General features: G+C 37.0%; 1 protein-coding gene across 20 annotated transcripts in view; it reads right to left on the bottom strand.

Moving 5' to 3' along the window:
- NUMB (NUMB endocytic adaptor protein) overlaps nt 1–20,901 on the bottom strand; it is a 90,705-nt gene that overhangs the window by 10,601 nt on the left and 59,203 nt on the right. For 12 of the 20 annotated variants that reach the window (XM_032691900.1, XM_032691898.1, XM_032691901.1 and 9 more), the window contains 3 exons: nt 11,811–11,885; nt 6,547–6,624; nt 1,100–1,174 (listed from right to left, as the gene is read on the bottom strand). In XM_032691900.1, coding sequence (XP_032547791.1) covers nt 1,100–1,174; nt 6,547–6,624; nt 11,811–11,885 — 228 coding nt within the window. Of the gene's footprint in view, nt 1–1,099; nt 1,175–6,546; nt 6,625–9,479; nt 11,442–11,810; nt 11,886–20,901 lie in introns of all 20 variants that reach the window. The other 8 variants (XM_032691917.1, XM_032691907.1, XM_032691914.1 and 5 more) reach the window with 3 other exon arrangements.

The following is a 20,901-nucleotide window of genomic DNA, read 5'->3' as shown; positions in this document are numbered from 1 at the left end:
AGTTCACTCACATCAGTATGTTTGTATTAGAAACTGAATTCTTGAGAGATGGCAGTTTTAGCCCTGATGAAGCATTCCATAACAGCAGCCCTGGAGAAGTCTAGCCACAGAGCAGATATTTGACAGGCAGTACTGCGGAGGGACATGAATTATCTCTGCCTGCCAGTGATGGCTTGTAGAAATATCTTGTAGGTTGACAAAGTAAGTGTTTAATTATATGTATATAAAGCAAATTATTTCAGATTGACAAGAGTTAAAACTCTTCTGATAGCCATGCCATCTTTTAAAATACTAGAACACTTGTAGTAGGAAGCCTAAAGCTCTTATTTCTAATTGCCTACATCTACATAAAACCAAGAATCCTTTGCTCTTACTTGCACACAGGTGCCTTGGTGGCACATACTCTGCTATTTCACAAAAAAAAAAAAGTAATTTCACAATAAAAAAATTGTAAAATAATCTAGAAGGATGCCACAAATACATCAGTCTTCCACTTCAGACCAACAGCTTAGATATTAGACTTAGAGACTATCAAATTTGATATACTCATATACTATTTAGCTTGAGTCTGAAGGCACAACCCCCCTATTTAATTTACTCTCTTCATTGCATTCTTGGAAGGTCTTGTTCTTTCAGACCCATCCTAGGATTTGGATGCACTGGAAATTATATTGATTTATATATACATTATATTGATTAATGTGAGTTTGCCTATGTATTATTATTGCAACCTTCTGCAGTGGTGCAGAACAAAGTCAAGGGACTCTCCAAGTTCACTGTCAACAGAACTTACTGGGGAAAAAGATGGGTTTTTTCAGTAAATGCAACAAAAAATATTCCAAACTTGTGCTACACTTGCCATGTTTTATAAAATGTGTCTTGAGAATAGTGTAGAATTAACTGGGAAAAAAATTAGTAGGCGTACATATGTTTACAAAGCAAGAAATGATTAAACTAATTACACACTTCAGTCTTCCTTTCAAATACCAACATTTGCATTAACAAAGAGATTGGTGTCCATTTGAAGATATAGCACATTATAGAGAGATTATAGCATTATTACAGAGAGATTTAAAACTTTTGCCCAGGGAAATCTAACCTTTGTTTTCTCGTCTACAACTCTGAGTCCATCTGCCGAAACCCACAGGACTGCTTTGACGGCCTTCTTCCCAGACTTTCAAGAAAAAAAAAAAGGGAAAGAAAAAAACAAAAACAAAAACAAAGTTTTATGCCAACATAAAACCTGCTTCCCCCTCTCCAAGAACCATAACATTAAGTGTAGATGAAGTCCACGGTCAGTAGGGTGCCCAAAGCTCAATCCAAGTTGCAAAACATTCAGAGAACCAAGCCAAAGCCAGTATTTCAGAAACAGCACATCGTGGGGATGGGGAGAGGGCACAGGACAGGTGAGGCAAAAATAAGGTGTACATCCACTGACAGTAAAGAATTCAAGACTGACCAAGTGGGTGAAAAATTCCACTAGAGTCAGAAGACACTAATTCATAAGGAGTTACACCACAGGTAGCTTCTTTAGCACAAGTTTAAACATAGGAAAATTCTTACCTGATATTTCCACCAGCCCTACCCTCTGCCCCAATAGTCACATGGCAGAATCACCTCAAACCAGTGTTAAAAGCACTCTAAAATCATCAGGTACTATGTAACTCATCAAGCTCATAAGCCTAACGCTAAGATCAATAATCCAAACATGTTTCACTAATTTTTTAATAGCTAAATGTCAAATCTTGGAAGAGAGGTAGAAAAATACGATTTCTTAACCATTTGCTGTGTATCTTGAAAAAGCAATGGTGTGTGGCAGTCTGATACAGCAGAGGAGAGGTCTGGCTTTTATCCAAGACCCAACTGTGGGAACTTTCAGCTGTTGCAAGCTAAGGGTAAGTAAAAGTGGGAAACACAGGAAGGCTTCAGGAGCCATTTAAATTACAGATTCTTTCTAGACTGTTTACTTTTCAAGGGAAAGTTACAGAAAACAGTATAAATATCATATTCTTCTGAAACGAATTAATTCAAGCCAAAATAGGTCAACATAATTCTACTGGTTGTTACTGAGAACTACTACTAGAAAAATAGCTGTTTTTTTTTTTTTTAGCGTGTTACTTTAATTCACAAGCCCCATACTTTAACCAGTTAATAAAATATTCTCCCCATAATGTTTTTTGAAGCACAGTTTGTGGCTGCTAATGACACCCACCAGAGACCACTCTAGGGAGTGAAGAAAGCAACAACAACAACAAAAAAAAGATGAAGGGGTATCAGCTAGTGGCTTCAAGCAAGAATTGCAACTTTTTTATAATTTTTTTAATAGTGTATTGCAAATGTATATAATTTATATTTTTTCAACAAGTAACAGAACAAGGACACATTCTGACATAAGCTACTGCATGTTCCAAGTCTGCAACACCAATTTTAACACTGTAAGGATGAATTATCTTGGAATGAAAAGTCTCCAATTATATCACATTGGTTTCATTCTCAGAGAAAGCAGCAAGTGTGAAGAAAAAGGGCCTGGCAGAACTTTTGTTTTCTGGGGAGGAACTATCTGTCCCCATTTTGGAAGCAGCAATGACACCTCGGGCTTTTTCAAAAAGCTTGATGAGAACAGAGCATGGCACTGACTTGCACAGAAGAGCGTTTAAAGAGAAAACAAAGAAAATAAGCACAGCATGAAAGCAAACTACAGAGATGTACTTGCAGAAGCCAGTTTCTAAATGACCATACAGTGTGGGTAACCCAGAAAAGGTTTCATTCAGAATCTGGAATGCCTAATGGAAACATTATAATTCCTAATGGAAGATGTACTTAAATTTACCATCATTTGTGTTAAAAATATTGCAGCATTTAAAAGTCACTTCTAATTTTGGTCTCAAAAGGCAGTAAGTATCAATACCCACAAAATACAGTCTGTATTTTCAATGCTCAGATAGCTCCCATAGCCTAAAAGTCCCTATTATTTCCAAACCAAATGGGGTGTAGAGGTCTGTCTCCTTGAACTGTTTTTAAAAGAGTATCAGTTTCTTATAGCCATTAGTAGTCTTAAAGATCTTTATTTCAAGCAAATACAAACAATCAAGAGAAGATAATGCCTGCAGGTAACTGGTTTAGATTACCATAATTAGAACAAGAGCTACACATATTTCACCAGTAAACAATAAAAATCTTGTTCCTACAGAAACTGTGAACAGTTCCTAAAGTTTGTATTAAAGTCAAGTTTAACTGAGCTGGGTACTTCATAAAACAGTAATGATCTTCAGCAGTGCTACTCCTCACCTGCTATTTTACCAAGTGAGGATTTAGAAATAGCTAACACTTGGAACTTCATGTTTCTCAGAATAAAATGAAAAGACTAAAGGGCTTTCTAAGTCCCCTCTTCCCACTGGAAACATAAGTTTCCACATGCAAGATAACCTAACATGGGTTTGCTACATTAAGGGAAAAAGAAAACGTACTTTCATCTCCCAATTCCTTCTTCTAGATTTATGGATGGTGGATGCAGTGCCAAGTGTTAAGAGCTCACAGTCTACACCCCAAACCCACTGCTACTATAGTTGGGCAATGAATGATTTTCCCGTTTACTGAATTCGCAGCTTATCTGTGCCTCCCAGTGATGTTTAAAGGAACATACTTCTCCAAATCAGTTTATATTGGATATACAAATCAAAGTACTACTCCATTATGGGCGGGATACCGCCCAGTAAATCATGATTACAAAGCAGATAAGAGCATTTGCACTTCTGGCACATACTGGACAAAGATCAGACCAGATACAAGATACTGTATGGAAAGCAAACTCCACTGCAGAACTGCAGCTTGTGTAATAAACACTGAAATGTACAGGCAACTCCAAACACAAATATTTAAAGCAAATAGCCAATATCCACTGGAATGGTATGGTCCTAAATGTTGCTACCTCACCTAGAGATCCAGAGCAGTAGCTTGTCTTCATATGAATTCCAGAGTTTTTGGATGACAACACTGCCTGAGGAGAGCCATGTGTGGAACCGATTCCTGGAAGCCTGATTTGTCAGTGCTGAGTCAGCACCAATAGAAACGTCGCTGCTCAGCACTTCTGGGGAAGTCACTAACCTGCTGCAATAGAAGATTCATTATCTGGACTAATTTCAGAGTCCTCAGACATCTCCAGGAGGGAGGGCAGGCACTCATTCTTCCAGGTCCAAAGACAAAGCAAGACCATGGTGGGCTGGGCACAAAGGAAACCTCACTGACAAGCTCGCAATGCCCTAAAGATGGGCATCCACCAAACAAAGAGTGGTTACTCTATTGTAAGGTGGAAAATAAAGTTTTAAGGACACCAGAGCACAATTGAAGTTGCTCAATAATGCATTTTTTAAACATATCTACATTGTTTCTAGCATTTCTGCCTATTTTATTCTGTCCTGGGACTTAGAAACAGCTCTAAGATGTATGTGGAGTCTGAGGTATATATAAAGAATTTTTTTTTTTCATTTCAGACTCCATATAAAACACTGTGTGATGAGAAATACACACACTCAGTGGAAGCAAAACATAAGGAAGAACATCAAATCTGTACTACTACACTTTTCAACAGAAAAGCTTTAGTTTAAAAAGATGAAGAGCTGCCTAAAAAGGCATCTTATTTGATAACTGCAGAAGCCTAACCCAGAGCTATTAACAGACATCTAATTTTTATTTAAAGCTGAAAAAAAAGCATTTTCAATACTAAACAATTGAACCTTTCCAGACACAAATCTATCAGATTTACCTTTTATGAGGAGAAAAATATGGACGGGGAAAGCAGCAAACATGTCTAGACTGACTTTCTGAGGGCTGCCAGCATGTTTTAAGCAGCTCTGCAGTTTGGAATATTATATTAATCCCAATGCAAGGCATCTGGGGAGAAATTATAGATGAGACAGCCAAAAGATATTAGAGTTATTAGTATTTCTCAATTATTAATAAGAGAACAGCTGTCCCTTTCTTTGCAGATTTCCCTAAATGCAGGCTACTGTTATAGGCCAAAGCTATAAAAAAGGCACTGCCATACTGGTGCTATGGGGATACCTAAACACTGTGGATTTAAGTGATTTCAGTGCTAATTAATGAAATTCACAGGTTGAAGTAGAAGTAGGTCCTTCTTTGTCAAAATATAATATAAGACAAAGCAAATCTACAATGATGTATTTAAGTATCGGACTTCATTAAGAAAGCAACTAAGATGTAATAGGGAAGATGGCATATTTAAAAATTTAAAAAGTCAAAGAAAGATTTTTATCTAAGTACTATGCCAATATCTGTCCTTTTACATCTTTGCTCTCTCATGTATCCTAACATAAGTTAATAACAACAAGCAGAGAGAAAACCAACATATCTGATCAGGTTGAGGTAGGGGTTTTTCTGTTTGTTTTTAATTTAGCATTTTGGGTTCGAAAGCAAACAGCATGTTTTGACTCCAGTCTTTGTAGATTCCAGCTCTTAAATTTCATTTGTGCATAGGAATGATCTCACTAATCTGAAAGATCTGCCATCTACTGTATTTTAGCCCCTCACCATCACTACACTTTAGACACGTGCTTTCCTAGATCATAGGAAGAAAACTGAATTGGGGAAACAGCTGTCCCTGTGTGACACGCATCACTAACTGAGTGAACAGTGAAAAAGAAGCAGTTGAAAAAACCTTACTTACTCCCCAGGCAAAGCCAAAACAAATCCGAGACCACAGAATAATCTTCAAAAGACTCCAGTGTGTATGGATGTTACAAACCTGTTAGTTTCTATTTAAGCAAAGTTTCATTTTATAACAAGATACTTCAGAAGCCGTATTTTAGATTAACTCCATATGAAAGCTAAATTAAAACGCTTTACAAAATTTTAAACACAGAGGGAGGAAAGAGATGAGAAGGAAAAGAGAGAGCGGTCTTTCTGCCTTGTGGAGATGTAGACAGCAGGAATAAAACCACCCAGACAACAGTAAAGCACCTTCTTAATAAGGACAAAGAGTTGCTTCTCTTCTTGTCTAAGACACTGTCCTCATGAAAACAAGAGCAATGACAGAAACTGTAAACTGAGTTGAAATAAGGAAACCATAGCAGGTAAATGCCCGGTCTCATCTCCATATACCTTTGAACTAGGACTGTCCTCAAAAAAGGAAGGTTTAAAGAGATGGCACACTGCTTTCTCCCAGTGCTAACATTTGGGGACCAACTCATGGTGTCAGGAAGCTGAGCACGAAGCACTTACAAGGCACAGACCTCAACTGTTCTGTAGGTATTTGCCCAGGTGATGTAGGTTGGCATAAGTTTAAGGGTTTAAAAGGAAAATTTTAATTTTTTTTCAGGAAGACCAAATCACTTCAGAACATTGGATCTCCAATACAGTTCATAGAGATTTAAGTTTCTGTTTCAGGTTACTTTTTAAACCATATTCTTACTTTGAACCCAAGTCTGTTTTAGAAGTAAATATTCTGAAATGGATATGGGAACTCTCAACAGTGCTATACCAGGGATGTAACTCCTTATAGTGCAAGCACAAACAAGGCATTAAACTTACTTTTCCAAAGAAGCCTTTGAAGAACTTCCTTTCCTGGAGGAACAGGGGGGACAAGTCGAGCGCTATTACTGTAGGTAGCTAAAATGTCCCAGGGTTTTCAAACCAACAAGCACACACAAGAATAGGGTTTGGAGGGAAAGGAAGGGGGTTTTAGAGTTATCCATGAGAAGGTGCGACAGGCAAATGTGAAAATAATCCCATGAAAATGCAGATCAAAGGGCACACACACAATTCTAACAAGCTACTGCCCTGAAATTGGTGGAAAGAAGAAAACCTCAGCCCCAATTTCATGCAAAGTGGTTACTTTATTTTCACTCTCCCTTGTTTAGTCCCTTTTAGTTAGGTTATAAACCAAACTTGGCAGCAGACACAGTGGTTAAAAAATTAAAATACTGTATGAGCTCTTGTGAAATGCAGAGTCCTAACTCCAGAACTGCAGTCAAGTTTGCTCTGTATTGATCGCTCTTTCCCACACAAATGCTCTGTAAGCTGGAGAAGCACGTAGGGCTGTTATAAAGCAGGGGTAAATACTGCTTCATTTTATTCCTTTTATTTGTTGCTCTGGTTTACACTCTACTCTTATGCTTCACGTCTTATGCAGTCTTCATCGAAGAATGAAGAATTTCATGTTACCTTGTGGTAAAACTAAAAGACAAATGAGAGCCCTTCCTCTTTCTCTAAAGCCTTCCAAGACTTTATGTAATATTTATACAAATACTAGTTATTCATTCTACAACTCTGAATGGATAGGCTGAACAGTCTTTCAAGTCAGCTCAGACAGGGGAAAGACAGACAAGTGCAAAGATATCAAGGGCTGAATTACGACTTCCTAAATTTCTTCAGCCTGGAAGCGATTATACTGCTTGCTATGTTTGCATTAAGAAAAGGCAGCAAGCAATTTTAAGCAAATTTGCATGCAGTTTAGTTTATCAGCTTTATTTTGTTATCAGATTGTGGAAATTAAACTAGAAGATCTGAACCGATTGGCTGAGAGAACACTTCCCCAGGCCTGGTGCTCTGTGAGCACAGCCACATGCTGCTCCGCGTTTGAGGAAAGCTGACATGAAGCATAGAGCTGTTCCTGCTATCTTTTCAAATTGTTTCACTTCTAAGAAAGCTTTTGTATAATAGTAATGAAGAGGAGGTGGAGAATCGCAGATGAGACAGGGAGCACCTCTGTGACAGCTCCTGACCCCACATTTACACTGTGCAATTCCAACCTGTTGATCACCGTTAATATTATATTACAAATATTACCACAAATATCCTGAGGCAGTGTCTCCAGAATTGATTGATAAACAAGGTTATATTTAAAACAAAGCGATGGTTCTGACGCAAGTCAACAAAAGCCAGGAAACACAAAGTTAAGAAGGGAGTGTCAATCTCAACTTTGCATTTCCTGGCCTCTGCTGCTGTGTGCCTCTCTGCCCCATGTCCTTCTACGGTATGTTTTACCAAGTGTCTGCAACATTCATGTCAACTCATAAAGAGCATCTTCAAGTTCAGTCAGCTGAAAAGCTTAAGAATTTTTGGAGGCAGGAACGGTTCTGTATTTGGACGGGATGTGTTGAACACTAGGAGGGGAACTAATGGATTAATCACAATGTAGTGTACATAATGAGAAGGGGTTGGATGCTGCTGCCAAGTTGAGCAATGACTACTGCGTTACACTGAAGAACAGTTTTTTAAAGATAGCAAAAGCTAAAGAGATTCACCAGAAGCTACCTCATTTTTAGGTGATGGTTAATTTTACTCTCAGCAAAATGCTTGTTAAACAAGATTTTTTTTTTAAATAAACTAGACAAGGTTAATGGAAAAGGCATCATGCAAAATGGGTTTTAAACAACACTAAGTTAATGTAGTTTAGAGATAACTAATGCATATTTTAAAATATTAAATTATGCCTCTTTACCTGCTAAAACAAGAACATATATTAAAACAAATGCATCATTTAAAACAAAAAGTGGCAAGTTAGAAACCATACTACAAGCTAAAGCTGATTTAAAATAAAAATATGACATGAGAGAGTATACTTTTGTCTTTATATGATGTTACCACACCTGAGTCGAATACACTTACAAGGCCCTTAAAGTTACTATTCAGTTGGCACTAAATATTTTAAATTCAGTTAAGTGGTTATGAAGAAACCATTTAGATCTTAGTGTCCAACTACAAGGATCTTACCAGATAGGAAATGTATACAGAGTTAGCAATATATCCCTACTAAGGGAAAAATGTAAGCTACATTGGTAATACCCTTTTAAGGGAAAAATGCAAGCTCCATTGATAACATAAACTCGTGTTAATAACAGACTAATAGCTGAATACATGGATTTCTGATCTATTAATGAGACTGTAGTGCCACTTCATCTGACAGAAAATTAAGTATTTTTGGTGTGCAGTTTCAGAGCTACAAAACTGTAACAACAGAATACAGCATGGATGAGGGATTCTCGAGCTTAAAGTGGCTTCTTTTACTCAGTTGTCAATTAAACAACGTTTGAATAAGATGCTCACCCATTAACTGGTTTCAGGTTCTGCAAGACGCAATACTCAAAAATAATTATGCCACATACAAGGAACAGGCAATAAAAAAATCCCTGAAAGGTTATTACACACAATAAAGAGACAGAGAGATTTGTTTGCATCTTTTCTTTCAAAAAGCAAAGCAGTAATTAAACTGATTAACATTGTTCTATATTCTTGACAAATCCCGTTAATTTTTTTTAAAATCCAGGAGTCAGCCCTATAAAAGAACAGCCTTCAGTTCCCCAAATGAATTGTGAACTGTTGTAGAGCAAGAATTAAGAGGGAAAAATATATCTATTAAAATAAGTAAAGACAGACAGAACTTAATTATTAAAAGCTACAAGACACAAATATTTCAACAATTCTCATTTTTATTGACTGGATTTATAAAACCTACCCCTTACCTGCAGAGAAAAAAAGAAAGACTGAAGTAGCTGAGATACATTTCGATGTAGTTTAAGCATACAAAAAGTGAAGTCCAATTTCCCTTAAGCTAGTCTTTCAGTATGAGAGCACTGCACCTTAAACTTGTAATTCTTTCAAAATCAAGAGAAAGTCCACTAAAATAACTAAGTAGTGTGAAAGAAAGAGACTACCAGAAGAACAAACTGTTTTCTTACCATATTCCTCACATGCTGAAACACTACCCAGTGTTTGGCTTCTGCTAAATTAAGAGAGCATATTGAACAGAAAAGAGCTTTCAGCAATAGTGGTGTCCTAAAGAAATGCCTCTGGTTTAAAAACTACATGCTGGGGAGAGGGGCATGGCTTGAATTGCAGTGAGCAGCTCCAAATGAACCTTGGATCTGATGGAGTCTAACAACTACAGCACATACAAAGTACTTTCAGTAACCTGAATCTTCCTCTTGGGGCCCAAAGTGAATTTCACCTCTACTTCTCAACTTCCAACACTGACAAAGGAGACAATGTAAATAGCAGTTGTAAGAGATGTGCGCTTCTGTTCAGTTTATATACAGACACCAAAAACTTCAAACTGCAGAAAAAAATCAAAATTATCTGAAGAAAAATGTTTAATTTAGGAGAATGGGTAGAATTCACACCATCGACAATGTGGACTAATGACATAGCACAGAATAGAGAAATTAAACTATTTATTTCCAGGGAATGCACTGTAAAAGTTAGATATCTAAGTCTGACATTTGAATCAATAATTCATGTGATCAAGAACCATAATCCTGGAATTATCCAGATTCTAGAAGAAATTGGGTGCTATGCTTTTACTATGTCTCATTAATTATAAGCTTAGCTACTCTTAACTGACTTGTGGACTTGTAAGATTTTTATAACTAGAAAACAGCTACTTCATGGCATAGCTCCCCAGGGAAGAGGATGAGAGAAGTTCCATAACGTAGATACTGCAGTGGTATTTGGTGTGCTAACAGAAAGTATTCTGAGAGAACAAAAACCAAAAAAGGACAAAAACGGATGCAATTCATTATGTGGTCAGTATTTGCACTTTTAGGTACATAAATTAAATCCAGAGAACAAAGAAATTAATTTGTGTGGCCCTTTTTAATAAAAATCAATCACCAATCACTGTGGACTGAATGGGAACAGATGGGATGCATCTTTAACAGGTTGCTATACATTAGTTGAGAGAAAAGAATGAAAAGACTTGATTTTAATCAGAGCACTAAACCAATTCAGAAACTTTACAGCACAACAGAAGGCAGAAAAGATTACCTATAATCTTCCACTGTGTGCTAGAAAGAAGGGAAGAACAGGTCTAGATGGAAGCCATTTGAGCTCTCAGATTTGGCGAGGAAAAAATAGGGACGTCCAATAGCAAATATTTTAAGTTAGCAGAAGTGCAGTAGAAGTGTTTGATGGACTTCAGTGATTTTGTTGAGCTGCAAGGATACAAGAGTTTCTTCCACTGAAGGCACACTGAAGAATATATAGCTAAAACATGTAAGAGAAATGATGACAAGGATTGCGGTTCTCCATCTTCATTCAAAATTCAAATTTTTTATGTCCTTTCTCCTGTTCTTTTCAATGATGTTATAGCCTCAGTTCCTTGATAGACTGATCCCTGCTTTTCTAGAGTTTGCTATTTCTGCAGGATTTTGTGGTATTATTACTTCAGGAAAGAGATGACAAGACCTCTTCAAATGAGCCACAGAACTACAAAGAGCTTTGAACGAGTGCCATTTACAGGAGCAAACGTTCACAGAAGCCAAACTAAGAGCAGCCCACTTCATGACATATCAGAATTAGGCAGCCTTCAGGCCACTTTGAGCAGATGCAAGCCAGATTATTTCATGCATGACTACAATGTTGCAGTGCATTACAAAAAAGCAGCCTAAAACAAGTAATATTTTGTATAATAATGGTGAATTAAGTCACTATTAAAGTGGCAGGCAACAGAGGGGAAAGAGAGAGAGGGGGAGAAGAAAAGAGAGAGAGGGAGAAAGCTGTTAAAAAACAATGGTTCAAGTCTCATGTGGGTACCAACTTAGCCTGAAAGGTCACAGAGAATTTACACATTTGTTTTGCAAATAGTTTCTGCAGGTAGAAAGAACAGTTGTAACTCTCCCTCTCATCATCAGATCAGCATGTCCCCCTAACTGCAGCAGTGGTCCCAAACCGGCCAACTGTTCTCCTAACATGGGTCAAAAGTTCAGTCCTTAGCTGGGGCACTGCTGCCGAACTGACCTTTTCCAGTAACACTCACAGCCCCAAAACCAACTTTGTCATGAAAAAAATATACATACAGATTTCAGTCTCTTCACAGCATCTTCACAGATATGCATTCCTCTGGATTCATCCACTTCAACATGTCCCAAGTACTGCAGGAAAGAGAGTAGGGAGAGAAAAGCTTAATACTAGCTCCTTAAACTCCCAGGGTTTTGATGAAACCAAGCTCTGAATTCATCTCAGTATAGCTGAGATGACAGACACTAACAGCACTTTGCCAGTCTTCTTTTGAGACCTGCATTTGAGGGTTTGACTGTGTATATAATGTGGTGCACCAGCATCAGCAGAAAAGCATAATACAACTAGGAATTTTGAGGCAAAGACAGACTTCCCTTACTCGGGGAAAATATAAAATTGAAAAGTACAAAAACTGTATTTTCCTGCTTATTCAGAATGAGTTTCAGTCTTTTCTTTTACCAGCATAGCATGAAAATCTTACATCAATATAAGGATGATGGTGAATAACTTAGTTTTGAATAATGATAAATATATTTACTATCAAAAACTGAATTACACTACATGGTAAGATGAATAAATATATTCGAATGTTCATGTCCAAATACAAGAAATTTCAATGTTGCAAACAGAAAAAAAAAAATCTTTCTTTGCTCCCTTCCTCTCTATCCTACCTTTTTTTAAATTGTAAACCAAAATTGTTTATCTTCATTACACCAACAGGCTGTTAAGTGGACACAGAGACATTCATCATTCTTACAAAAAGGTTGGGGGTTTGATTTTTTTAAAATTTTTTTTAATTTGTTTTTTAAATATGCAGATTTCAAAAATGCATATTCATCTTACCAAGCACTACGTAAAAAACCAAACAAACAACAAACAAACAAACAAAAAACCCCAGCAAAACAACACTGAATAGAAACTTTAAGTTTCAAAGCTTTCAAATTTACAACCCAGAACAATATTAGCCTATAGAGAAAGCAATTGCAGGAAATACATCAGAGTGTAGTGTCTGGGGTAGTTTAATTCTACATTCTGTAACTTTCTGTAACTTTTAGCTCTAACTTTTCCAATTTCCTTACCTTTTCCAATCATAGTTCTTTTTGATAGGGGAAGGAAATGTTCTCTCAGAAAAATTCATATCCTTATTCAAAGTACTTAACTCTTGAAGAGTTATGGAAACTATTAAAAGCTTTCTGAAGTTTTGTAATAAGAGCTATAGGTCAGAGAAAACTTCCCCTGATTTACGTGAATTGTATGCAAGTCAGCATTTATATTCTAGGCTAGCTAGAGAGTGAATAAGTGGTTTTAAAATATAAGAACCAATACTTGTGTCACATAATGCAGTAGTGACCTAGGTTTAATAATCTACTGACACATCCCACTCAATAACAGAATATTCTATCATGAGTTACCTGAAATCTCCTAGATTTTGTTTCATTAATTAGGATACCATACTTAGCTAGATGGACAAAAATATTTCACTTGTTAGCACCATACTGAAGCAGTCTTAAATTAACATAATAGATTCAACTAAATGGACAAAATCAAGACTGTTTTAAAGATTTAACAGAAATTGGAAAGCTGAGGTCTTTTCATGCAAGGTAAGGTGCTCCAGAAGGAGACTCTATATATCATTAAACTGCTGAAAGGTTTAAATATCTTAAGTGACAGAGGGCTTTAACATTAAATCTCACTATGTAGCCTTTTCTTCAGAGTTAAATGTGGATGGAACAATTCTATGAGAATTTCATTTAAACCAGCCCTCACAGCTGGAGAACAGCTTGAAAAATAAATTGCATAGACACTAGAAGGTAAATAAAAGAGATCTGACACTTTAGAGCTTTTCAAAAATGAGCTCTGTGAGGCTGAAGCCTTATAATTGAATGCTGGAGCTGCCAAAGCAGCAACTGTACTCCCTCAGCTGAGCTTGCGGAACACTTGCACAATATCTTGATTTCTCCAAAACACAAACTAGAACATTTTAATCCTAAGAATACGCAAATAGTAACAGCTAAAGATGTAATTACTATGTGTCTGGAAGTATGTATGTATATTAACAACTATCACAGATGGATATTCAGTTGTGCCATGACTCCTCTGGAAATTCCAGAGTCCAGAAATGCAGAAATTCTGTCGTTGTAGATACTTGTCATGAGAAAGTTTTGGGTTTAGTAACTTCTCTTGAAAAAGAGAGTGATATAGAGTGATATAGACAGAACAAGACTGAAGTTTATACTGGACAGAAAAAAAACACATGTAGGGAATGAGCCATCTAGTTTGCACAACCACTAAGTATCATTCAAATAGAAGACAATTTTCAGATTTCCTGAGCTATCTGCACATCTCATTTACTCCAGTGTAGACAAAATGTTTTTAACTGAAGATTCAAACCATTCAGTCCCCATTCTTGGCAACCTGCCTTTTGGTTGGAAAAGGGAGAAACAGAGCAGAGTAAATATTGCCTCATATCACACTCCAAAACAGACAATCATTTTCCCCTGTGTTGCCAAACCTCTATTCAAGTCCCATGCTCCAACTTTCAGCAATCAGTCATGCCACTGGTGCTGGAGACAGTAAGTTTAGCTGCAGTTTTCAAACACTGCTTCCACCCCAGTGAATGCGGACATTATTACACATATCAAGTGCATCTACCCACACCAAAAGGCTACAATCCACAGACCTCATTGAGCATCAATCAATTCTGAATTATAAAAGAAATTACACTGTCACACAATACTCCTTTATTATATGGAGGACAAAAGCTGCTTTGTTTGCATTTACACATTACACTTTCAGTCCTTCATCAAAAAAAACTTCTTTTTGCCATTGCACCATTTTTGCAGAAACCAGACGTTCATCGTTATCAGTGGCCTTCAGGTAATTTTGAATTTTTTCCTGCTTTGTTTTTTTTCTTTTTCTAGGATGGGGTGGTGGTACATTAAGTCCTTATACATGCCAATTTACTTTTAAGTTTCTTTCTTGTAAAAATAAATTTCAGCTGTATAATCAGAACGCTGTGGGCCTCTTCTTCTTTTAGCCAAGTGTCCCTTAAGCAGCAGGCCTCCTTCAAAATCTTCAAGCTTATTTCTAAAAAACTTTTTCCCCTGCCAGGCTGAGAGCAGATACACGTGGCTACTGTATTTAACCAATGCTACAATATTTATCTGACTTTTAATGGGACATAATCAAAAAACTAAATATTTCCTTAAGAAAATTGGCAAAAAACTGCTTCAAAGACTGAGACCTTTTCTGGTATGCTTACATATACACAGAAGTATCGAATTGTAATTATGCCACAACCCAGCCTTAAATTTGAAATATTGGCTCAACTTATTAGTGCAACAGCATTTTAAAAGTGACATTTCAAAATTTAATAAAGGAAATACAGCTACTAGTTAAGAGTCTGAAATTAAACTTAAACACCAGAATTCAGGACTTAGGAAAAATAAACCATTGTTAAATTCTTCTGTTGTTCCACTACAGTTAAGAGATTACCTGGAAACCACTTTAAAAAACAGATACACAAATCCCACACTGGTATAAACAACCTTTCAGGATCTCTTAAAGGAACTTCCCTTTCAAACTAAAGGAGAGGAAACATACTGCTGAAGTGCCTGGGCTCGCCCTATATAAGTGAATCTGCAAATCTACGACAGCACATTACCACAAACACACTCAAGGGCTGGGACACACAACAACTTCGTACACAAAAATCAATGTGAACTGCCTAAGCCATACTGTGGTGGATGATGACTTTGAGAACAGTAAGGAAGAGGGTACCCCGGATATGTCTGCAAAGAGCATTTCTTGTCACAGGGATTGCTGCAGCTAGTGTTCCTGGAGAAAGCGAGTACTTTTCCATCAGGAAAGTGCACATAGCAGGGATGCAGTATTAATATTGAATGCACTCACACTTAATTTCCATAGCAACCAATGAATGATAGTCATGACATCAGCAATTCTCGGACATAAGATGTTCTGTAAGAGATTTAATCGTTATACCAGAAATTAACCACCAATGCTTTTACAGAAAGCTAAAATCCTTGTGGACAGAATCCACATACAAAGTAACATAACATAAAAGCTCTAATCCAAATAAAATACTTTCAGGAGCTGTTGGAGAAGCTCTTAATGCAAACATTACTAAATAGAAGTACTACTTATATTAACATTTTCAGAAAACAAAAAGGATGACGGTACAGCAAATTAAACAAAAAATAAAAAAAACTTCCCCTCTTCACCTCTGATTTTTATGTTCTCTTTCACTGATGGTGGTTTCTGGTATCTCAGGTTAAACAGAAAGCAATTGACAGAAGAACAAGTCACATAGCAAAACATCCTTACAACTTGAAAAGTGCTTGAGAAACTTTATTCTTTTTCAACATTTTAAACTTTTTCCAACTTCATCCAAAAATGAACAACTCAAATTACCATATTAAGTGTGGTGAAGCTGTCAGTCCTACTGTCTTCCCCCAAATATATGCTACTGAAATAGCTCCTATCAAGGGGTGATATATCAGGTAAAAAACATTGTTGATGAGAAACAAAACAGATCTACCATCTGTGTCCTAGTACAAGAAATAATGCCCTCATTTTCTTTGTTTATTTTCATTTCTTTCACAAATACTGATTGACTCAGTTTTCAAAATTTCAAAGTTCAACAATAATAGCTGGCAAAAAGATCCTTCACCAGAGCTCCTTTTACCTAGACAACTCACTCATGCCACTTTTGTTTCAAGTCTGGTAATATGCTGTTACAATCTTTCTTTGAAACAGACTCAGCTACACAAATAATTGGGTGTTCCCTCTGTATCAGCAGATGTTCACATGCGCTGTTTACTTTGCAATAACAGATTGGGTTCTTCGGATTACACTTGAAACTAGACGGACACAGAAAATGAGCTTACTTGAAGTCTTGTCCAAGGTGTCCTGTGCTAGGAAACTAGTTGCCACAGAGAAGAGCACACCAGCATTCCTTGGTACTTTTCCTAGAGGCAGCAACATTCCTCTTTCTTCCTCTCTGTAAATTCTGGGGTATTAGTTGCAACAGTAAGACTGACTACTTGACATCTGTGTAGATATGCTTCTGGGATTGGCATTGTTCAAGATTTAAAGCCTGAGTTCCAAAGTTTCACAGTGAAATGCTGTCTTGCAACTAGACATAAGCTTAAATCCAGAAACTCTGGATATGTCTTAAAGCTGAGCTACTTTTCTGCTCACTTCTGTAAGATTTACATTCCAATGCAGAACACTTTATTTCCCTCCTCTCACACCCATGCTCCTGCCTTTTTTAATTTATCAGTTTGAAACAGATGTTTGCTTAGACAAAGCTGTAGAAGTACAGACAACAGAAATTCTATGATTAAGCCTCAACAAGGTTTAATTTTGACTACTCAAAGCTATAGGTTAGTTAGGATGCTATGCACATCACTAGAAATCAAAATGTCTCATTAACCTGTTAAACACCCCAAAAAAGGAGCTGTAGCAGCCTAAGCCTGCTAAATGTCTATGAATAGTGTGGATCAAAAGAATCTAAAGCAGTATCCATACCAGCAGTTCTTTGTGTCTTTCACTTCACATCCACCTAAGAGCCACACTGTGCATTTCACTTACTGATTCTCACATGACATTTATCATTGTGAACAGAAACAACACTGTGAGGGAATAACAAACATTTCCAGTTAGGAATATTGAAGATGAGGTACCAAAGTTCAATACAGGATACACAAATGCTATATTCTTCATATTCTTACCAATCCCTAAAATGAGGCAGAGAAGGAACTCAGGAGGTTATGTAGGACAGCATTTGCCTCAGGGCAGGATCTTCTTCCACATCTACATCAGAGAATTCAGTCTTGAAGTATTATGACATTTCTGTAACTGGAGATCAATAGGCTGCACCTTCTACTCTGTAGTTTATATGCCTCACTGTTAGAATGGAACATTATTTTGCCAAGCTGTTACTGCTAATGCCTATCCTAAATTTCCCTTGATGAGGTTTTCTCCTAGCCCCTTCCCAGCTTCACGCATGTACTGTCAGACTTCGGTTTTTCATTGCTTGCTCTGATGTGCAATTCCTACTTTTCCAGGAATTCAACATTTTTAAATAAATTTAAAACTTTCTCTTAAAAAAATAAAAGAAAAAATAGAAGAAAATCAAGTGTTGATAGCACCAAGTTTCATACACACACTGCACAGGTGTAGTCTGTACCTTTTCTTCAAGTCCTGCAAAAAATTCAGTTTCCATGTATGATACTGGAGATCCCCTGATTTTAAAAAAACAGAATTAAAAGGTGTAACCCAATGAGAACTTTGATTCCAACACCTAAATTACATTTAAAATGAATATTTCTGCAAGGACATTCAAACCATTTTTATGGCTCTAAATGTTAACTGTCATCTTTAAAACAACTTGAAGTTTATGAAACTATTTCAGAATTTGACCTCAGTCAAAGACAGGAGGTTTTTAAAACCGAGCTAGAAGCTTCATTTAAAACTCCTTGTTTGCAAGGCTCTTCAAACAAAACTAAGGATTGGACACAAGAGTGAAACATTTAAACATTAGGGACTGCGTTACATTCCTTTTAATTGTGACAAAAATGCATAGGAATATATTGTAGGCAAGCATCACACCTTCCATTACAGTCACCATTCTTTTATAATTACCTGTCTTCAAGCCTTTTTCCTGTGATGTTATATGCTGCAGGATTTTAAAATGCACCATTGCTTGCTGAGGGTTAGCATTCAACAGAACGGTCATTGTTCATTGCTAACATCAGTTCGTGCCTTCAGAGGTAGGGATTTCTAGTGTTTAATGTGTAAGGCTGTGCAACATTTCAGAAATCAGCAGATTCGTCATATTAACTTCTTAAAAATACTTAACACAGTTTCCAAAGACTATTCAAGTATCTCAAGCTTTTACAGTCAAAAATATCACATGCCTAACTTAAAGGCACTTCAGTATCAAAATGCTGGTAAATCCTTCCACAGTTACTATTATTTCAAAGTAGAAGTGTACTTAAGGCAGAGAACAAAAGCCACAGCTACCTGTGCTGGTACCAGTCTTTCTGACCTGGTGGAACAGAACGGCATGCAAACTGTATTTGTAAACTTATTAAAAGTAAGAGGTAATTTTAAATGTGGGATTTATAAATTTGACGTTAAGCAATGAAGTCCAATATGCAAATTCCAAAACTAAAGAAGACAATTGGGAAGCTATGAATGGTGTGAGAGCACAAAGCAAAGTGAGAGAAATGGCCTATCTCCTACGGATAGTGGTTTCAGCAGGGCCACATATGGCTTAATGACATAACACACTGCTGGGTCATCCCAGGGACCCCAGGGATGAGAACTGACACTCACAGGTCCCAGTGACATACTCCCAGGGTTCAGTGCCAGTTGGTCCCTTTTCTTCTGTCTCTGCTTGAAAACAGGGTAACACACTGCCTTACAGACATCTCCCACCAAAGCAAGGCTTACATAGGAAACAGTGGAGGAGTATTTGCTCTGAAAAGCCAATTCTTTTTTATGTGGAAGTACAACTCTATCCATACAATTTTTATTTATCAACACTAACACAGAAATCAAGATCCAGTGGAAAGGCTAACTTGAGTGATAGCAGGCACTCAGAAGAAAACCCTGGACTTCAGAGATAGAAAGGTGGTTTGTAACTCTCCCACATGGGCTTTTTTCACTGATATACCTAGTCTTTCAGCTGGAATAAACAGAATAAAAAAATACAAGTAAACTTGCAGCCTATAGGCAACAGTAGCTTTAGATACCTTAAAGTCAAAGGAGACCGACCACCAAAAACATGACAGTGACAGTAAGTTATCCAAAATGCACACAACTGTTGTGTCTTCTACAACCACAACAATCAGCTGTTAATATTCTGTTTAACATGTCCAGTTGGTTAGAACCACTAAGAATTTGCAAATATTTGGTTTGTTTAGTTCTGTTAGGTAGAAGGAAATGACCTAATTTTTCTGATATAAATTTCACAGGCCAGTTACTCTAAAGTACATTTGTATGAATGAAAACCACTTACCCAGAGGGACACTCGAAAAGGCATTTCAGACAAAAGAAGCCCTAGTGTCAAATATTTTAGTCATTATAACATAGAACAGCTGCATGTTCTCAGTGAGGTAGTGTCTGGAGCAAGAAAGCAAGTTTGAAAATGTATATGTCAATGAACTTCAATTTTTTTGCAATTGTGATGTATACAATTGTGTAGAAATAAATTATAGCACTGATAAGCACAGCTGCAATGTCTGTTAGTATAATACACTTCTGAATAGTTTAAAATACAATGTCTTCATCTAAGGCCCCTATGTCTTGCATGTATCTGGCACAGTTTTCCTCTCAGAGGAAGGATTCGCTACTGAAACACAGTATTTACTTTTCAGTTTGTTAGGACAGTGGAAAAAAGAATTTCCCCCTGAAAATACTCTTCTGCACAGATTTTCCAGCAGATGTACCAGTGCACCATTTAATAACAGGGTAACTCTTGTACATCTATAAAAGCTGCAATGTATCATGTTTCCAACACCACCGAAGTTAGGAGAGCAACACTATTTAGGTTCCTAATGGAATAGCAAAAGTCTGCAAGTCACACTTTTCTAAACACATCTTTTTCATACCTTTGCTGACAGACAGGTACCTGTCTCTGCTGATGCAGTGGAGTGCAAAAAACCCATTCAGTCATCACTCCAGCATCTTTCAACGTGCATTCGAAGCAGTTTACACAGAAGAACATTACAGGAAAGTCAGTAGTCGTTGCACAGTCCTACTTTGAATGTGTCAGATTACCACCACAAGTATGGTCAGAATTCCAACACAGAGAACAACTATCTGTAAATACCTCAACACACATGAAGATCACTGAGAAAATATGATCAGTAGCTGGTTACACATAACACAGCCTCACCAACTAGTGGAAAAACAGACTGTTAAACAGAGTTAAAAAAGAGTGTCATTGTCTTAAAGTAACAGTACACACCCATGATTATCACCATCTCCAAATTTATGAGCACAGCACTGGAAAGAACCAACCATGCGTCAAATCCACTGCCCCGAATTTTAAAGCAACAACATGATAGGCTTTACCAACACTTTCCACAGAGCATCTTCTCTACCAAAACAAAGGCAATC

This window comes from Chiroxiphia lanceolata, chromosome 6, assembly GCF_009829145.1.
Source record: "Chiroxiphia lanceolata isolate bChiLan1 chromosome 6, bChiLan1.pri, whole genome shotgun sequence".
In the NCBI taxonomy this organism is placed as follows: Eukaryota; Metazoa; Chordata; class Aves; order Passeriformes; family Pipridae; genus Chiroxiphia; species Chiroxiphia lanceolata.
The sequence above is the reverse complement of the archived record's forward strand: the minus strand, read 5'-3'. Positions and strand labels throughout refer to the sequence as shown.